The sequence below is a fragment of the Pseudorasbora parva genome, chromosome 9, assembly GCF_024679245.1.
Source record: "Pseudorasbora parva isolate DD20220531a chromosome 9, ASM2467924v1, whole genome shotgun sequence".
Classification (NCBI taxonomy): Eukaryota; Metazoa; Chordata; class Actinopteri; order Cypriniformes; family Gobionidae; genus Pseudorasbora; species Pseudorasbora parva.
The window spans coordinates 16,163,842-16,184,925 of record NC_090180.1 but is presented as its reverse complement, the minus strand read 5'-3'; the positions used below and the strand labels follow the sequence as shown (position 1 = coordinate 16,184,925).

The 21,084-nt window shown below is 38.7% G+C and overlaps 1 protein-coding gene across 1 annotated transcript in view; it reads left to right on the top strand.

Annotated features, from left to right (window-relative positions):
• The window catches only part of kcnt2a (potassium channel, subfamily T, member 2a), a 78,563-nt gene that overhangs the window by 30,586 nt on the left and 26,893 nt on the right, over positions 1–21,084 (top strand). Inside the window, exons 13-19 of the mRNA XM_067453142.1 lie at positions 12,917–12,980; positions 13,264–13,372; positions 13,496–13,604; positions 14,146–14,295; positions 14,473–14,675; positions 20,046–20,259; positions 20,366–20,471. Of these exons, the coding sequence (XP_067309243.1) occupies positions 12,917–12,980; positions 13,264–13,372; positions 13,496–13,604; positions 14,146–14,295; positions 14,473–14,675; positions 20,046–20,259; positions 20,366–20,471 (955 nt within the window). The remainder of the gene's footprint in view (positions 1–12,916; positions 12,981–13,263; positions 13,373–13,495; positions 13,605–14,145; positions 14,296–14,472; positions 14,676–20,045; positions 20,260–20,365; positions 20,472–21,084) is intronic.

Sequence of the window (21,084 nt, the reverse complement as noted above, 5' to 3'; positions counted from 1 at the left end):
CCAAAGACATGTAAACGGACCAAAAACCGGACGTAATGTCACAAGATGCGACGCATAATGCAGCTGATTTGACGACGCGGAAAGATCGGTGTATCCAAAATGAGTAACTTTAACATTAGAGGGCAAACGTGGAGCAACGAGGAAGTGCCTAATCAATATTTGGTCAGACGAGCATGTTTCGAAAATGCTAGAAAAAACACACAAAAAGCATACCTGGCTCTTCTCATCAAAGTTCCTGTGTTGCCCATTATTAGTAGGTGCAGACGACAGCGGCCGTCTGTTCTGCACAACGGAGGGAATCCTGCTGCTGTTTTGAATGTTTTGAACATTTTATGAGCTCTTCATGAGTTCTCAGCGGGTAAAAAATAATGCCACATGTACACGCATAAAATGATCGCGTTTAATCCAGCACACAGCGTTGTTTTGAACATTTCATGAGCTCTTGAGTTCTCTGGTAAGAGATAATGCCAAATGTGTTACACGCATAACATGATCGCGTTTAATCCAGCACACCGCGTTGTTTTGAATGTTTTGAACATTTCATGAGCTCTTCATGAGTTTTCTGGTAAAAAATAATACCATGTACACGCATAAAATGCCCGCGCGTGTAATCCGCACACAGTATTGTTTTGAATGTTCGGTAAACCAGCTCCTACGTCATATAAGCCGACCAATCAGGTTGTGAGCGTCTCCCTGTGCCTTTGGTTCGGTAACTTTAGGTTCGCTGTTAAAAATGCCCGTGTGAACGCTAAGCGGACCAGGACTATTATGTTTGTTTTTGTTTTTTGGTCCAGACCAAACGAACCAAACGAACCGAACTACAAGTGTGTACTAAGAGTACTTCGGCTCGGCGCAGTAAAAACAGTCTTGATAGCAATGTACTGTTCTAAATGTTTAAAATGCTCAAAACAGTTGCAATCCTGTTAACCACAACTATCTGTTTGAGGTAATAGACCTTAAATTTTTTTTATTATGTTTTAAATTATCAAAAGATTTGACTACACTGCAAAAAATTCTTATTTGGTATTTACTCTTCTTATTTGGTATTTGTTTCTTGTTTTCAGTCCAAATTTAAATCAAAATTAAGTGATACTTTGCTTAAAACAAGCTAAATTATCTGCCAATCGAGTGAGGGAAATAATCTTCTTTATGTTTGGGTCAAAAACAAGAAACACGATTTCAATCAGAAACAATATTATTTTTCTTACTTCACTGGCAAATCACTTCATCTTGTTTTAAGCAAAAACGAATTGGATTTTATTTTCAACAAAACAAGAAAAAATATCATGTCGTTTTACTTATCTAGTAACTGCATTTTGCTTTAAGAATGTTCAGGTATTTAGACTAAACAAGACAAAAATAGCAACAAAAGATACACAGGACTGAAAAAGAAATGATAACCATATTTTATTGTGCTAAAGTATTATACTATAAAATACTTCAATAGGCAGCGCAAAGCGTGCATGCGCTAATGCACATCCCATGTGCAGAATGATGTGCTCGAAGCAACATGGAGTCATAGCGAGCATGTGCAGAGGAAACGCTTCGGCTTCACAACAAGCACAAAGGAAAGAGATATTGATCAAGGGCGTAATCTAGCACTCGGAAAGTATTCCACCCATAGGGGCGGTTCCACCCATTGCTAACCAAGCCATCACCTGCTGTTAGCATCCCATTGACTCCCATTAATTTTTGAGTCACTTTGACAGTGAATAACTTTACATCTGAGGCGTTTAAAGACTCCATTTGTCCATTGTTTATTTCTAAAGAAACACGACAATGCATAAAAGGCTCCATTACCTTGTATCTTACTCTATCGCTCCATAGAAGCTGTTTTTGTAAAAATAGGCTAACGATTGCATCATAACCAACGCGACTCTGTCGCACAGTTGAGAAATTACCGTATAGACAGGAGGAGACGCTCAGAAACAATCTTTTACTGTCTATGAGACAGTCGGGGGGACGTGGAAACATAAAGTCCGATAAAGTCAAGGGAGAAGAATGGGGAGAAGCCGATAGTGAGCCAAAAGCAACGGGACAAAACATTTAAACAATGTGATTCAGATTTTACTTTGCACAACTACTAGAAGACTTACAACTGTCAGACAGGTTGCTCACGTCACATCTACGTCGTCAAGCTCAGTCTGAGCCTGCACAGTTTGCTCAGCCATCAGGAAGTGAGTGCTTCTAATTGATCTCACTTTCCGCCATTGACGTCTATGGGATCGCTCTGTCCATTTCTTTTACTGTCTATGATATTGATGCGTACTGTAGGCTTAAAGGGTTACTTCAGCGATTAGCATATGGCTTTGTATCAGTAGAAACCCTGGAGAATATTCAAATTATTGTGCTTTCCCCCCTCATATCTCCCTGAGACAAGAGATTTATGCATTTTATTTCTGGAAAAATTCCTCCTATGATGCAAAATGACGATTTTTGCATCATAGGAGGAATGTTTGCCCAGGGGCTAAAGACTACAGCCAGCAGAGGGAGCTATTTCCACATGTTTTGAATCCGCGCATGGGGGATGGGAGATTACACTCAACTGGCAGGGAGAGCTCAGCTTGCAGACAGGATCATTTAAACGGAGCTATGGTGAGCAATGTAAGTCTTTTAACTTCTCAAATTCATTTCTATGAAAGTTAAGCTTGCAAAGGCATGATCTGAAATGCGTGCCAGACTGAACTCGCGTTGTGAATGTATGCCGCGAATGTAGTCGCAGTTAGTTAGTTGCACTCCTGCAGTTAGTGCTCAGGGCTGTGACACTCGCGCGGTGACTCACTCATTATATTGAACACACACGTTCAGTTTTTAATTGTAGTGTCTTCTCTAACTCAGTCACAGTAATGAAGTTGGTGGTGTTGGGAATGGCCTCACAGGGCAGCGAAGCATTCTGGGAATTGTAGTCTTTCATCCCCATGGGACAAAAATACATTTTCTGTCTTTTCTCAGTCTAGAAGACACCAAATTCAAAAATAATTTCACATTTCTACTTCATTGATGACCCAGTTTAAATACAGATTCATCTTCCCAGCGCTGAAGTACCCCTTTAATATAGCTTATCTATCCAATAGTTTGTTAAGCTTTTTCTGTAAACTATTTTAAGTATAATAACAGGAATATTGAATCATCATCGTGATGACTGTCATAACGCGACGCCGCAGCAGAGGGAGGGAAGAGTTTACGTGAACTTGAATTTTTCGACTTCAATATTCATCTGTACCTTACATTAAACTATGAAAATGCTTACGATAACTGTGTGTAAAGGCTTGAACTTTCATGCACATATCCATGTCATTTCACAATGCCATCATTAATAACACATTCATCATTGTTTCAAAGGTCCATGTCACCACTTTAGTTGAAAGGCCACAAACATGATGAAGTCATGAGAAGCTAATGCTTAGTTAATGATGACTACTGTATTATAATGTCAACAGAATTCATGTGCTGTGCTGAGCCTGTGGCCAGTTTTGGGGTCTGACCATTTACATGCAGGCTACTATGAAAAAGACATCAAAATGCTAAACTCAGAGATCATGATTAATACAAAACTTTGGTTAATCATATTCATTTATATACTGGTTGATATACGTTGATTTTTAAATATTCCTTTAATAATTCACAAGTTCACACTTACATTACACAACTAGAGTAAAGCAAATTAATTAGGTCAATTGTCTGAATGAGCTCCTCCCGATAAATAAAATTAAAATATAAGTAGTCTTATTTTTATTTATTTGTTTATTTTAATGGATCCCATAGCTTGAAAGTCTATGCAATCAGCTTGTCTTCCTGGGTGCCATTCTAAAATGCTACAACAACAACGTTACATCATAGTAGGTAAAATATACACAAATTACATAAATACATTCATACATGAATTAATTCTGGTTTCGAAAGTAGTCGTACATGCATGAATTAGACCAATTTTTAACATAGAAAACATCATGATCATGTGTAATAAACCATAATGTATGATGATTTACTCACCTTAGTTTATGTTTTAATTAAGGTGTTGTTCATCCATGAAGTCATAAATGAAGGACTTTGAATTCCTGTTAGTCCCTGATGATACATGAGATATTAATGCATGTAGTCATGCGTAAGTCATGCATTAATTAATGCATGAATTCATGATAATTCATGTACCCTTACCGCAAAGTGTTACCCATCATTGACAGGGCTCAATCCAAGGGGCACGATAAACGGTTGTCTTTCAAACTCCCTCTGCACGCAATTGGATAGCGCTACAACCAACTAGAGCAACATAGAAGGTGAAGTGGAGCTAGTTGACAGATGAAACTTTCGCCGTATCGGCTCGGCAAACACATCTTCCCTTTTTATGATTTGATTTCAGGATGGAATGATTTCAGTACCGTTCTTTGTTCTTTTCTCAGAGAAAAGCTTAACTCCAACCCTTGTGAAAAAAAAGTGCACTTTAGTGTACTTTTATAAAGTGTACTTATTACACAGATAATATACTTATACTAAATACACTTAATTGTGCAATTAAATGCAATGTTTTCGGTGTACTTAACACACATTATATGTAATTGATTTCAAATTTATCACATATTAAGTTGAAATAAAATACAATAAGTTGCAATTAAGAGTGATTTTTTGGAACAACTTAAGTGGTACTTAAATACAACTTTATATGTACTTTCATAATCGCTTCTAGTGTATTAAAATTGTAATTAAAGTGCACTACTCAATGTACTGACAAGCAATTAATGTGAACTAAAACATACTTTAATGTCAGCTAAATATACACTTAAGTGTGAATTAAATGCAATGTTTTCGGTGTACTTAACACACATTATATGTAATTAATTTCAAATTTATCACATATTAAGTTGAAATAAAATACAATAAGTTGCAATTAAGAGTGATTTTTTGGAACAACTTAAGTGGTACTTAAATACAACTTTATATGTACTTTCATAATCACTTCTAGTGTATTAAAATTGTAATTAAAGTGCACTACTCAATGTACTGACATCCATTCTACCGTCTTAAAAACAAGCAATTAATATGAACTAAAATATACGTTAACGTAATTTACATGTACACTCTAATATAATGAAATACATTCATAATTACATTTTTCAAATAATACAGCTGCAATTTCGTATAATAAACACATCCAAATTTAAATCCTCTACATTTATTGACAAAACAATCTGTAAAACAAATATACAAAAAAAACTTTTTTTTGATGCCCAAGAAAAACCCAAAAAACTATTTACACAAACACAAGAACATATGTATTCTGTCAATTTTATCATTAAATTCAAGTGATGCCATATTGATGCTCTTTAATGTGACATGACAGATCACTGTAAAGACATCAGTTCAAGCAGCACTGCGGCACGAGTGAATGTGATCACCTTGTCATAGTCAAAGAATTAACATGAATTAACACCAGAAGGTATGTTAAGGATACATTACAACTTACTAAAATGTATCACATTGTGTAATCGTTCAGTGTTTCAACAGCAGAAAGACGTCGATAAAACACGAGAGAGATGAACTCTTTCACTAAATGTATGCATTATATTAGCCTATATATTCATCATATTCTACTTAACCTGAAAACCTGAAAAAAATCTAACCTATAATTAGATTTATAAGTTAATGCATGAGAAGTTTACACGTTTGCATACAATGCAAGTGGAAGTAAGGCCTCCCTATATAGTCTACACTATACAGCATTCTTTGTCGTTTGATTAAACAAGAAACAACAAGGCAATTATATATTACATTCTGAATCAAATTATAATCTTTGTGTGCCCTTTGTTAGAGTTAAGCTTGGTAAAACGTCCTTCAAATATGTCGCAGCCTCAGATTGGAATTTGCTCCAGACTGAGTTGAAGCTAAAAGATCTGGTGACATTTAGTCATTTTAAAATTTTACTTCATCATTTTGAGAGTAAATTAATGGTGTGTAATTGTTTTTGACTGGTTGTATGTTTTATGTTTTTTATGTGACTTTTTATGTATAACTGTACATGCAAACACAGCTGCCTATCTTGGCCAGGACAGGACATTTTAATCTCAGTGAGTTTTTCTCCTGGTTAAATAAAGGTAATAATAATAATAATTAGTAGAGATATTTTTTATATTATATTTTTAATTCTTTAAGAAACCTTTAGTTTAGGACAATTACAATTTGTTCAGTAAACCAATAAAAAAAAAAAAAATAGCATTTTTATATTTAGTGTTCCTCCCCGAACTGTCAGCTTTGTGTACTGTTACACCCCTATTATTAATGCAATCTTAAAATCAAAAGTTGTATATGTTAATTATTTAATGCATTTTTAACTTGCATGAACAATGACTATAAATTTAATTAACTAGCTTTGAACTATAATTTATTAAGCAAGGTCAACAACTATTAATAAACACTGTAAAAAAATAAATTAAATAAATAAATAAAAAGAAATCACCGTTAGATCATGTTGGTCAATACATTAAATAACGTTAACAAATTAGATCTTATTGTAAAGTGTTACTAAACTTATAAGCTCTTAAACCTTTACTAGCACCAAAATTAGGACCAAAAGGTTTATTCTAAAATCTTATTCCAGCATTACAGTAAAAGAAAAAAAAAAGAAAGAAAAAAAAACTGAAGAACTCCAAAGGCACACAAAATTGTTTGTCACCAACTATTTTCAAGTTGTTTGGAAAGTGCTGTTTATGTCAATGTCCGAGAAGCTCTCCATCAGTAGGAAACTGGTGCACCATCTCTCCACAGTAGATGTGAATGGACATGTTCCAAAGAGGCAGGAAAGCAAAAAAATATATACCTTGAGGAAAGAAAAAGAAAACGCAAAGAAAAAACTTGTTTATAAAACAGATCTATCCATTATTATAATTGGCTCAATTAAATTAAAACGATAGATGTACAGTTGTGCTCCAAAGTTTATATTCACACAGCAGTATCTGTATGAAAAAAATAAGAAAAAAAAGAAATCATAAAAATGAGCATGTTGTCTCTTTTTTATCTAGCACTGCCCTGATGAAGCAGTTTATTCTGCATGGTGTGTGTAAGCTTTTGACCATCCCCTATGTGATGAATTACCTCAGTCGTCAGGGTAGAATGATTGGAGAGGTTCCTTCACGTATCCCACTGAGCACATCATCTTCACTGACACTGGACTTTAAAAATAGAGAACATTTTAATAATGGTTTTTATTCCTACTTTACAGGGAATTAAACATAACTTAAATATAGATAAATAAATAACCCAAGACCAATGTAAATTGAGAAAAGTATTCTTGCATTTTTCCTCATCTTGCCTTGCAAGTTTCAGCTTACCTCGTACCATCTCTATGAAGGATGTTCTTGTATTTACCACGCCTGGCACAGCAATGCTGCGGCTCCATTCCTTTGGGTGTGTGGCCTGTAAAATATACAATGATTAGGGGATCTGTAAATGCACAAGTGGGAATGTATTACTTACAAATGGACAAGATACAAAGCATTTAAAAGCGAAAGACTTGATAGCAATGTTTTAGCTTGTGTGATCAGTGTCATGGCTGGGCATAAATTCATAATTAACATTAACTTGACCTCATCAAGATGGCTCTGTAATTCCACACAGCTTGCACTGGATCTCCAATAACACATCTGTATTGATCCAACAAAATAAAAAATAAAATAAGATAAGCACAAAATATTAAAAACACAAATAGTACTTTAACATCTTACTCTCCAAATGCAAAAAGAAAAGAACATATTAAAATCATTATTTCATTACTGGTTGTTATAAGTTAATATATGGAATAAATGTATATAACGTTAAATGTCTTCTGTCCATTTAAAAAGTAGGAGTTCGATTAAAATATTGTATTTACAGCAGGCAGATTCATTGAACATGCCCACACCGGCGATCATATTCCGATTTAAGAAATAATTATAATGCAATCTTAGATACATGATAGGAAACATGATTAATTCACCTCCCGAGTCCCCTATCTGCGATTAAACTATAAATAACTACACCGTAATAGAGAGGTACCATGTTACGGTGAAAATGTAAAATCAAGAGAGCTTATATCAAGATATACTTACTTGAATCGTTATTTGTAGCATATAACGTCTCATCTGTAATGATCCAAACGGTTTGCTCCTCTGTTGTCTGTTGTCCTTCAGCTTCATTACGCATCGCGATGACGCAATCATGGCAGACGCGCATTTTTCAAAATCATGACGTAGTATGTTTGGCGCATGCGCATTGAAATATTAAGTATAAATATAAAATAAGATATTTCGTGCATTAAATGTTGATTATAAATGACGTATTAATTATCCATTTCTGTTCAGGTTGTTCTAACACACTGTGTAGTTGGACTGTATTTCAGAGAACTTGACTCATTCACCTAACTAAAAGTCAATCATGTTTACAGTGAGTCTGATTAAAATGAAATGTAGCCTATTTTAACTGAATTTTAATGCAAATTAATTTGGTTTAGATTTGTTCAACTTTTTCTTGCAATTAATGCAATTAAATGTGTGTTTAATCGCCATACAACAACATAATATTGAAAGTAGGTTCTACACAGATGTAAAGTAGCCTACAGTACATTAGACAACTCCTCTCATAAAGATTGACAATGTCAAATTATGTAGAAAACTGACACTTGTAGTTGAGTTCACAGGAGCTAGTTATAACATTTCAACAGTATGTTGTACTGGAGTGTAAGCGTGTGAAATTTTGAAGAAAAATAAATTAACCAATGTACATTTGGACAACTCATTTTTTAAAAAAAATCATTTATTTTCCATGTGCTTTGTCATTAGTAAAATAAGTGCACTTTATGAAACAAACTCATAATTAAAATGGTTTAAGTAAATTTAGGTGTAGACATTATTACAAGGTGCATTTTTAAAAAGTGCACTTAAGTGTGTTTATAAATATTGCCATACAAGTGTACTTTCTTTAAGTGAAAATTAACTAGATATTATTACAAAGTGCACTTATTAAAAGTGCACTAAAGTGTGTTTATAAATATTGTCATGAAAGTGTACTTTTTTAAAGTACAAATTAATTAGATATTATTATAAAGTGCACTTATTATAAGTGCACTAAAGTGTGTTTATAAATATTGTCATGAAAGTGTACTTTTTTAAAGTACAAATTAATTATATATTATTACAAAGTGCACTTATTCTAAGTGTACTAAAGTGTGTTTATAAATATTGTCATGAAAGCGTACTTTTTAAAGTACAAATTAATTAGATATTATTACAAAGTGCACTTATTATAAGTGTACTAAAGTGTGTTTATAAATATTGTCATGAAAGTGTACTTTTTAAAGTACAAATTAATTAGATATTATTTTAAAGTGCACTTATTAAAAGTGCACTAAAGTGCGTTTATAAATATCGTCATGAAAGTGTACTTTGTTAAAGTACAAATTAATTAGATATTATTACAAAGTACACTTATTATAAGTACACTAAAGTGTGTTTATAAATATTGTCATGAAAGTGTACTTTTTAAAATACAAATTAATTCGATATTATTACAAAGTGAATTTTAAAAAAGTGTACTTAAGTGTGTTTAGAAATATTGTCATTAAAGTGTATTCTCTTTAAGTACACTTAAGTGGCACTTAATTTTAATTATATCATATTATCTACAAGTGCAGTTTTAAAAAAATATACTTTAAATATATTAAGTGCACAAAAAATACACTTTCAATACAATTAAGCACACTTCTTTTTCACAAGGGAAGTCTTCCAGAGTCGCGGTCAAAGCTGATTTAAAAGACCGCCGTTATCCAGCTTCTGTTTGTACTAGTAGCACGCAAGTGCAACTCTGCTGTTATTATGTTAAGCCTCGCCCACCTACTCTATACACAATGTGATTGGCCCGACCACAGAGTTTGGTTTTTACATCTCAGAAGTGTATTGAGAGTTACTAGACGACACTCGCGGCTGTGCTTTTTACTCATGCAAAAACTAAAGAACTGGCTGCAAGCAAACTGACATGTGCAATGACAAAAGTCTCAGACTGGCTAAATAAATCTTGCCTGTCTCTTAATGAAAGCAAGACAGTTAGCATGTATTTTACAGTATGAAAACACAATACGGTAAATCCAGATATTGTGTTTAAATGGTGAAGCAATCAAATCAGTGACACATGTCAAATATTTAGGAATAATAATTGACCAACACCTGTTTTTCAAAAAGCAATTAAGAAGAGTTATAAATAATGCTAAATTTCATTTAAATAATTTAAAAAGTATCAGGCACCAGCTGACTCAATCAGCTGCATTACTTTTTGTTCATAGTTTGATTCTCCCTCATTTGTCGTACTGTGTAACAACTCGGTCACAGGCAGGTGCGACTACACTTAAAGGGTTAGTTCACCCAAAAATGAAATTTCTTTCATTAATGACTCACCCCAATGTCGTTCCACACAACTGTAAGACCTCTGTTCATCCTCGGAACACAGTTTAAGATATTTTAGATTTAGCCCGAGGCCTTTCTGTCCTTTGAATGTAAGTGTATGCCCACTTGCTGTCCACGTCCAGAAGATAATGAAAACATCATCAAAGTAGTCCATATGTGACATCAGTTGGTTAGTTAGAATCTTTTGAAGCGTTGACAATACAATTTGGTCCAAAAATGACAACAAAAAAACGATTTTATTCAGCATTGTCTTCTCTTTTGTGTTCCTCGCATAAAGAATCAAACGGTCATGATTCAAGATTCGAATCGCGTGTCAAAACAGACAAACTGCTGAAATCTCGTGACATTGGCAATATGAATAATGAATCAGTCTGCTGATTCGTGACAGTTTGATTCTTTATTTGAGGTTTGAAAACAAATGCGGAAGTGTAATATCTTAAACTGTGTTCCGAGGATGAACAGAGGGAACGACTGTTCCGTGGAACGACATTGGGGAGTCATTAATGAAAGAAATTTCATTTTTGGGTGAACTAACCCTTTAAGCCTGTGTACTCTCTTCATAAACAAATTTTGAAAGTACTAGACCAAAAAAAACCAAGGGATTATCATCATTGTACCATATTGAGATAGTTTAATTTTTTACATTTTAATAACTGTATTTTACACTGATGTATGCCTGATGTATAGAATTATCCATAATCTTGCTCCTCTTCCTCTTAGGGGATGGCTGGCTCATAACAGTAGCGCCGTAAGGACTAGAGCTTCTGTGAGGGGAGATTTGGTACCACAGTTTAGAAAAATGCTTTTGGTACCACAGTTTAGCAAAAAGCTTTTTCATTTAGAGCAGTGAGGATATGGAATTCCTTACCCACAAACATCAGAAGTATCGGCAGCTTCACCATTTTTAAAATTAAGCTTAAGCAATGGCTACTATTAGAACAAATTTACAACCATTAATGACTGTTTGTAAATTCCTTGTTTTATAAATTACATCATGGATATTTAGGTTATTGTGATGTTGTATGTGTGTATGCTGTTTTATTTGTTTACCTGCCCAGGGACAGCAGATGTAAATTAGCTATTAGCTTACTCTGGTGCAATTACTATTAATTGTGCATTGTCCCTGTAAAAATAAACAATAAAATAATAATAAATAATAAATAATTCGATTTGCTGCCTCTAGGGTGCGTCTAGATTTCTAGGCTAATAAAACACATATTGCATGTTAGTTTGTTCACTCCCTCCGGCTCCACCGTGGTCTGCCGAGCACTCAGCTCCACCTCTGTCCTGAAAGCCTGAAAAGTTTGATTTCTGCAATTGGATATCCCTATTTCCTTCATCTTCCTGTGCCTGCATGTGACAGTACGTAAAGAAACGTACTTAGTATAAAATGTGGTCTTTGTTGTTATGTCTAACATCAATCTAAATCTGTCAAAGCATATAACTACATTAAATAGAAATGAGGTTATTTTAACATCAAATGGAGACTTTTGCTTGACTTTTGTTTTTTGCTTCTAACACTTCCACATTTGTCTCCTAGACTCAGAAGAGATCACAGTAAAATCACACACCATGCTCAGACTTTTTTTCCTAAGCTAGACTCTGGGGGTCTCATATGTGTCTCCTCCAAAGATTCAGAAGAGACCTCAACAACAACACACACTGTGCTATTTTTTTTTCTTAACCTGGAGACACTAGTGGTCTCACATCCTCTAAGCTTAGAAGAGATTTTAGCAACATCACACACTGCTCATATATTTCTTTTTAGCTAAAGTAACTGGATCGCTTATTTGTCTCTTCCAAAATTTCTCAACATCACACACTATGTTCAGATTTTGTTTTCTCAGCTAGAGAAACTGGAGTCGTGAGACCACCAGTACTTGATATGAGTGTATATGAGAGTATTTTCCTAAGGAGACAAATCTGCACACAGTAATGTTGAGGTATCATCTAAACTTTAGAGGAGACTAATGTGAGTGATCTAGAGTCTCTAAGTAAAGAGATTATAAGCACAGTGTGTGATCTCTTCTGAAACTTAGGAGAAGACAAATATAAGATACGCAGAGTCTTTTTTCCTAAACTAAAGACTAATATTCAAAGGTCTCATATTTTTCTTCAAAGTTTCAGAAGAGAACTTGACAAAATCACCCACTGTACTTATATTCCTCTCTTTATCTAAAGACTCTGGTTTTGAAAGAGATTGCAGGAACACAACAAAGAGATGTTATGTTTCTTCTACCACATTCAACTCTTTGTCTCTGAAATATTTTTGTCTACTTGTATATTTCCTAAATGATTTTAGGAGAAACATCAGAAATGCTATTGATACCAAAATGAGAGATAGTCTTCTGAGCTTGTAGGAAAAGCAAATACTGAGCAATACAAATTTTAAATATGTTTTTTTTTTTTTTTTTTTTTACAGATAGCAGTTTAATAAAATGTCAACAGTGTAAGAAGATTTTATTTTTTTAAAAAAATGTATTTCTATGCAGGCTGGATCATGCTGAGGCTTGTTTCCTTCTGACCTGTCGCTGTGAGGCTGATCGCAATGCAGCAGTATGTATTCTTGTGAATAATTGTTAAGTAACAATTAGTTTATTCACTAACGTGAATAATTATTATTAAATGATGTAAAGCATTGCCACTTCAGCTCTGCAGCATATTTAGAATAATTATGACATATGCTAATTTTGACCCAAATGTGGGGCGCAGAGCTGAAGTTGTTATCTCTGAAGGGATGGGGCATACAGTATAATATATATTTTGCAGAACTTTATTTATGTAATTACTATGAATATTCTACCATTAATAATTAAATGATGTATTTATTTATTTTCAGGATTATCAGACCATTCTGAGGGCTTGGGCAGTGAAGGACTTTGCTCCAAACTGTACTCTTTTTGTTCAGATTCTCAAACCAGAAAACAAATTCCATGTGAAATTTGCAGGTATTGTTTAATCTGTCTCAGTTAATTTATTCCAGTACATTTCATTTGAATGAATGCACAGGATTAACAGGAGAAGTCATTGCATTATTTTCTAACACATTGTAATATAATGTTCCTCTTTAGATCATATTGTTTGTGAGGAAGAGTTTAAATGTGCCATGCTGGCCCTGAACTGCATCTGTCCTGCCACGTCCACCTTCATCACCCTGCTGGTGCACACCTCACAAGGCCTGTGGGTACACCAGCCTGAAATCATGTCAAAAACCCTTAAAGTCAGCATGAAACGAAGTTGCAATAGTCTTTCCTTCCATATTGTGAAGTATATCTGAGTGAAACGACTTCTCAAACAAGAAAACATTTTAATTTTGTCCAAATTTTGTCCATCTCAAATTGTTTATAGCCTATTGTTGGATGGTTGTGGTTTGCTATGGCTGTGATGTCATGTGACAGTGATTAAAGATTAGAGGGCAAGAGAGCAAATTAATATTAAAAGATTATAAGGTGCATTAAAAAATCATTTATAGTAATTATCACAATATTGCATTAAAAAAAACAAGAACTGGCCATTTTGATTTCATGGTGACTTTTAAGGGTAATTAATCCTAAAATAGATTATTTAATCACTCCCTTGTTTTCGAACACAAAATCATAATTATATATGATATATTATATGATATGATTGATATATGATATGATATGATATGATATATGATGATTGATATGATATGATATATGACATAATATGACATGATATGATGTATGTAACTCTGCAGAGAAGGTCAACACTCTCCTGAGGACTGGCACAGAATTTATGGAAAATGCTCAGGAAATGAAGTGTACAACATTATTCTGAAAGAAAGCATCTTCTTTTCTGACTATGAGGGAAAGAGCTTCCCTTATGCCTCCTTTAATGCATATAATAAGTAAGTATGTTGAATAAACATACAGCATTTGAGAAATCCAATACATATCATAGGACAGAGAGAATTACATTTGATTCCACAAAAATGGCCATTTCTCTCTTCTCAATCTTCAATTTATTCGATTCAAGTCATATTATTAAGAAATATAATTTGTCTAAATATCGCTCACATTTCTAGGTATGGCATTTGTCTTTTTGGAGTGCGCCCAGAGGACACTAAAAGTATCCTGCTGAACCCTGGTCCTCAGCACATCATGAAATCCATGGACGTGTGTTTCTATATCAGTCTCACCAAGGAGGAGAACTGCTTCAAGAACCAGAAAGCGTGTAAAAACGGCCCCATGACTCAACCCCCAACAAGCAGTGCCATTTCTAGCATGGGTCAGACAAATGAATATCATGATAATTTAAACAATCAAATGATTTTGGTAACTCTTTAGAGTAAGGTTCCATTTTTTAACATTAGTTAACATGAGCTAACAATGAAAAATACCTTTTAAAGCATTTATTAATCTTAGTTTGTTAATTTTTACTAGGACATTACAAAAACTTCTCTGGTTACGACTGTAACCTTAGTTCCTTGAGAACAGGGAACGATACACTGCATCAGCTGACGCTACGGGGAACGCCTTCAGCGTGACAGGTTTCTGAAATACTATCGAATCACAGCAATCCTATTGACCGGCGACAACCTATAATGTCATCAAGGTGCGACCAGGAAGTATATAAGGGCGCCTTGCAAACATGACATCAGCTTCTTCGTCTGAAGGGACTGTTTGGCAGGCAGGCACAGAGGCATGGCACCATGACACAGCGTCTCGTTCCCTGTTCTCAGGGAACTAAGGTTACAGTCGTAACCAGAGACGTTGCCTTTCGAAAGGGAACTCGTGCTGTGTCAGCTGACGCTACGGGGAACGATATACCAATGCTGCCATGCTGAGGGATGTGCATGCCCACTTGCAGTGACAACTGTCAGGACAAGCAAATTAAATTGAAATGCCTGAACCACTCCCCCTCTGGTCACACTAGGCTGTCAGTGACAGCATTCCCTACAGTTATAGCCCAAGATATATGCCTAAGAGCGGACCTTATCAATCACCTGAGGTCTCTTACCCTTGGCTGCTAAAAGGCCTGGGACCAACTACTTCAACAGAAGGGGTCCCTTTAAGGGAATGTGGCTAGGGGGCCCGAGGGCACCCCAGCCAGTCACTATTCGGGAACTCCTTCACTGGATGCCAAAAGGGAGGCCTGACCTGACATCACTTATGTGGGACACCTCGGCCTGGCCAACCCTGTCTGTTTGGAAACAGAGCCTCCGGACCTTTGCTTACTCATTAGCATCCAGACTGAGGGACTGCAAACCTGCAGTGTCCTCCTCAAACCGGAACTCGGAGACGGGAATCCTGGAGAGCAGTACTCAGCCTAGTGCTTTCTAACCCTTGCCAGTGAGAGGAGTTTCTTCTGCTCAATCCTAGGATCTACTGAACACATATATTACAGGGGTGCTTAGGAGGCCAGACAGGCCTACGGGCTGATCTAACTTGGAGGCCCTTAAAAGGGCGTGACCGTCTGATCAGGCTCAGGCGGCCGTAAGCTTGCAGACGACCCTCGCTGAGGGAAGCTCTTAAGCCTGCATGGTAGGTAAACCATGCTGTAGGCTGGCAGGTCCCTGTCCTGAAGGGACCACGCAGCAGGAACGGTGTCTCATCGTGCTAGGGCATGAGCCCGCCCTCGGGTACTGCCGGCTAAGGCCGGGACCCGATAGTGGGCAACCGCTTGTTGTCAGCATAAAGCCAGTTATGTGTTCCCTTCCTAGGATCTCGTTTCCCCCAGGGAGGCCCGAAGGAGCCTCTACCTGGCACCGTTGAGGCTAGCTATTAAAGGCCACAGGTAAGTTGCTTATCTGGTCCCCTCAGGGAGGCCCATGAGGCCATCAACACCAGAAGCCACCTATGCTAGCTGCGGAAGGGTCCAAACAGTAGAGTTCACCCTCAGGGAGGCCTAGCGAGGCCTACTACAGGCAGCAAGGCCTGCTAGCGGCTAGCTTGTCACCGAGACCGGATCCAGAAATCCCTTCTCAGGGAGGCCCAGAGGGGCCTACCACCTGACAGCACATTACACCGGCCAACCGAGCATCGGAACTGGGGGGCTCACCCTCAGAAAGACCTGGAGAGGCCTGCTACCTGCTAGCTGGACATGCAAACTCGGACGTTACTGTGTTCCCGGAGCTCGCCTACAGGGAGGCCTGTTTGAGGCCTCCCGCATAGTAGAGAGTCTTTAGGGCAGCCTGGAGAGGTCTATTGCTGAACAGCAGCCCACTGTTAGAGGCCCGGTGACAGACGGTGCTACCCAATGGCAAATCCCACCAGGAAACCCTGCAGGGCTTACTACTTTCCAGCTACTAGTAGCCGGCACTGGGGCTGGGGAACGAACTCAGGGAGGCCTGCTGAGGCCTACCACCTGATAGCAGAACATGCTGGCTGCCCTTACTAGCAACCATGCTCACTGTCATATGGAACTGCCTACTAGCAGCTTGTGCTAGTCGTCCAGTGACTGATGCCCAAGCACACCCCCTCGGAGGAGGCCAGAAGAGGCCTGCTCACCTCCGGCAGGCACTCAAGGGGCAGTCGACATAAAACTATCGGGTAGCTGGAGACTGGGAACTCGTTCAGGGCCGCTGCGACCCAGGGCTGACAGTGGCTTGTCTGCTGGCTGATGAGGAACTGGACATCCAGTAACCACCTGCGGACTCATCCCCAGGGAGGCCATAAGGGGCCTGCTTTTGCAGAGGTTTCTGCTGCAACCGACATCATTGGGGAGAACCCTCCCCGGCTCGCATGGGCCCCAACATCGGAACTCACTCGCAGGGAGGCCTACTGAGGCCTACCACCTGTACTGGAGTTAACTGCCCGGACTGCCTCGGCTGGCGTCTCACCGCAAACCCGCCATGGACCTAAAAACACATTGCCAACAGCAGTGCACTCAGCAAAAACGCCTTGAACCCTCTAAAATGAGGGGAGTACAACTTACGTCACCTGCCTCCAGGGCGGCCGTCTGTTCATCCAGCGGCCCGTCGTCCGTGCAAGGGCTTCAGCCATGGCAGTGTTTCGGCTCCACGGGAGCATCCGACCAACACATGCGAAGCAGATGGTTGTGAAGTACAGCTCGACCCGAGCCCTAGAAAGGTGGAGCAAAAGGCACAGAGCAAGAAGTGAAGCATTTAACACATACTACTAACCGGCCGTCCCTCCCAGGATAAGGCCAGGGGCCGCCCAAATGTGGTGGCCACAATAAGCTCTAGGGGACGGGGTTAGCAAAGCTAGCCTAACTGCGCACAAGCGAAGAGACGCCTACCCCCTCCCACGACCACTGGCAAAGTCGTAATCCATTCTTCTACACACCACTCTGCATTAATAACAGCCCCCAAACACAGAGAAAAGGGGGGGGGGTGTTGGCCAATTAGATGCAGCGCCCTCCTGAGCGGTGGCCTCAACTACTCATATATCTATATCCAACTGCCTTCAACACACCATAGTGCTGCACTCCACTCCACTCCACTAGCGAAGCATACAGCCTAACATAAACACACAGTGTTTATCACAAACATCGCTCTAGCCACCCCACTAGGGAACTACAGGCCCAATCCTCTCTGTAGAAACTTGTTTCACACATTCATCATCCCACAAAACCCCTCAGGGAAGCATAGAGTCCAAACATAAGGGAAAGAAAGAATGTTTTACCTACAAAGGGGACTCACTCGCTCTCCTCCGGTGCCTCATCGCTTCCATGTAACATGCATGCTTTTGCGCATCAAACCTTAGGGGGGCGCTTCTCACATACCAGCCAGACGGGACCTAGAGTATCATCCCTTCACGGCCCCACCACAGGCCAAATGCAAGAAGTGCCTGGGAAGATGCTGAAGAAGAGGAGTAAAAGTCAGTTGTAATTCTTAACTCACCCACCAGGGGAAGACCATTTCATCCACACCTACCGTGTTTTGATACACCTTTCCTCTTCTCTGGGAGTCCGCCTCTTTGCACCCAGCCCTCAACTACGTGCGCACGAGAGGTGATGTTGGCCCTCAGGCCCCGTCACTGGTCTATGAACGTGATGCCTCCCGCCTGCCTGGGACCCGGATCTCAGCAGTGTGCGGGTCCTCAGACACCACCGCACACGCTTTCACAATGCTGGCCCTCAGGCCCTGCTATCGCTGGTGTGCCGCATGTCCGCCGCACTGCATCAGGTTTTTTTTTTTTTTTCCCTGATTGAGATCCCTCAGCAGATCCTCCCAGTATACTTGTAACACCGACAATGTGTATAAAGTAGCACCAGGCTGACCAGCTGCCATGTATGCCCTGCCATCTAATGAAACCTTATCGTTGAAAAGCTCAGATGGCAGGGTTGGAGCTCTCAGTGGCCTACCCGGACTGGAGATTACTCTTAACAACAACCAATGGTGAGAAAACATACCCAAATTCACTCATCCTCCAAACATCAGCATTCACAACCCGCTAATGTCAGTGCATTTACACACTGGATATGGGTTCTTCCATGCCCTCCCGATCTCAGTAAGGAGATCAGGAAGGAATGGAAAGCTCAACTGAGCCAATGATTTTATGGCCGGGGAGAAATCGATCGTTAAGTCTAATACGAGCGATCTCCCCTCTAACGCGCCCACATGGCAGCCCCAGCCTGCTAACAGTGCGCTCCATAACATTCATCGGCTCCGCATACACGGTCAGGATGGTTGCGAACCAGTCTATCTTCTGCCTAGCCATCCCTTAGAGCATTTCTGATAGGTCTCGTCAGCCGCCAGATCGCCAGAGGGAACCGCCCTCTTGTGACGATTGGCGAGCCCCATCCGAGGAAACCATGACGTGCGTTCCCGCTCAGCCTCGGCGTGAGCGGGACCACATCACCAGTCTCAGAAGCAAAAATCCTCTTCCCTCAGGAAGAAAGTCAGACGAGAGCAGAGCGATCTCATACTGATCAAATGCTCCCGTAACACAGAAACAAACAACTCTATAAGCGCTTGCCTGTGCACGCTCTCAATCCCAGGCAGAAAACCTTTTGACTTGAAGCATTCAGACAAAACAGTCCCTGTAGACGAAAAAGCCGGTGTCATGTTTGCAAGGGGCCCTTATATACTTCCTGGTTGCACCTTGATGACATCATAGGCTGTCGCTGTTCAATATGATTGCCGTGATTCTATAGTATTTCAGACACCTGTCACGCTGAAGGCGTTCCCCGTAGCGTCAGCTGATGCAGCGCGAGTTCCCTATTGAAAGGGAACATGGACCTGAGCTAAACTGAACTAACAATGAACAGTTGTAACTAACATTAACCACAACAAATGAATACTGTAACAAATGTATTGCTCATTATTAATTAATGTTATTTAATGCATTAACCCAACCCAATAGATCCTTATTTTAAAGTTACTAGAATTTTACTATACTCATTTACAAAACTTTACTATAACATTTGAACAGATAAGTATATACTATGTACTATTTTTTTTAAAAGTTCACCATAAAAAATTTTTTTTTTCTTCCATAAAACACAAAGTTGAATGTTTGAAGTGTATTTTCCTTCCTCTTTTCCATATTATGAAAATGAATGGGGACTGGCTGTGTAAACTTACAAAATGACCAAAAAGCACCATAACCTTCCCCTCTGTAAAAACATGTGGATGATAAAGATACTGTAATGTTATTTTTGTCTGAAGGTTTTTGTTTGAATTTCCTAAAGGTACCGTGGCCATAGATGTGCAGGAAACAAGCATTCCATCCAGTTTAGGTCCATCTCTCTCAACTGAAACAAATATATCTGAGCCTAGAAGAGCAAACATGGTTCCTGTTCTAGAAGTGCCTGATTCACCTTCCTTTCAAATCACTGGCAATCTGCTCAGTGATCAGTCAAAGAGTCCATGTCAGCCCTTCAGTGAAGATAAATGCAGCTACGGGTAATTTGTTCTTTACCTGAGAGAGAAAATCATCTGTTCATGAAAGTTGTTTTTAAGACATTGTTTTTAAAAGTCAAGGTACCTACTCTTTTCTTTTTTTTTGTAGTTACATTAAGGGATATCCCCCCAATTTACCCTACATCGGAAGCTCACTGATACTTTGCCATCTGCGGAAAAATAAAATGCCCAAATGTTGTATGCAGCTGGAAAAGGTAATACAAGTCTTGATTACATTTTGATAGGCAATAATATGAACAGTTTACTGTACCAATCAGGCATAACATTATGATAGGTGAAGGTGAAGTGAATAACACAAATATCTTTTCATCACGACACCTGTTAGTGGGTGGGATATATTAGGCAGCAAGTGAACATTTTGTCCTCAAAGTTGAAGTGTTAGAAGCAGGAAAAATGGGCAAGCGTAAGGATTTGAGCATGCTTGACAAGGGCCAAATTGTGATGACTAGACGACCGCAGCTCGTGCGGTGTTCCCGGTCTGCAATGGTCAGTATCTGTCAAAAGTGGTCCAAGGAAGGAACATTGATATACTGGCAACAGGGTCATGGGCGACCAAGGCTCATTGTTGCACGTGGGGAATGAAGGCTGGCTGGTCAGATAAAACAGATAAGTTACTGTAGCTCAAATTCCTCAATAAGTTATTGCTGGTTCTGATATAAAGGTGTCAGAATACACCTTGCATCATAGTTTGTTACGTATGGGGCTGCATAGCCACAGACCAGTCAGGGTGCCCGTGCTGACCCCTTAATTGTCTAAAATGATGTTTCAGAAATATAAGGTTCAAAAGTTTGGGGAATTACTTTTTTC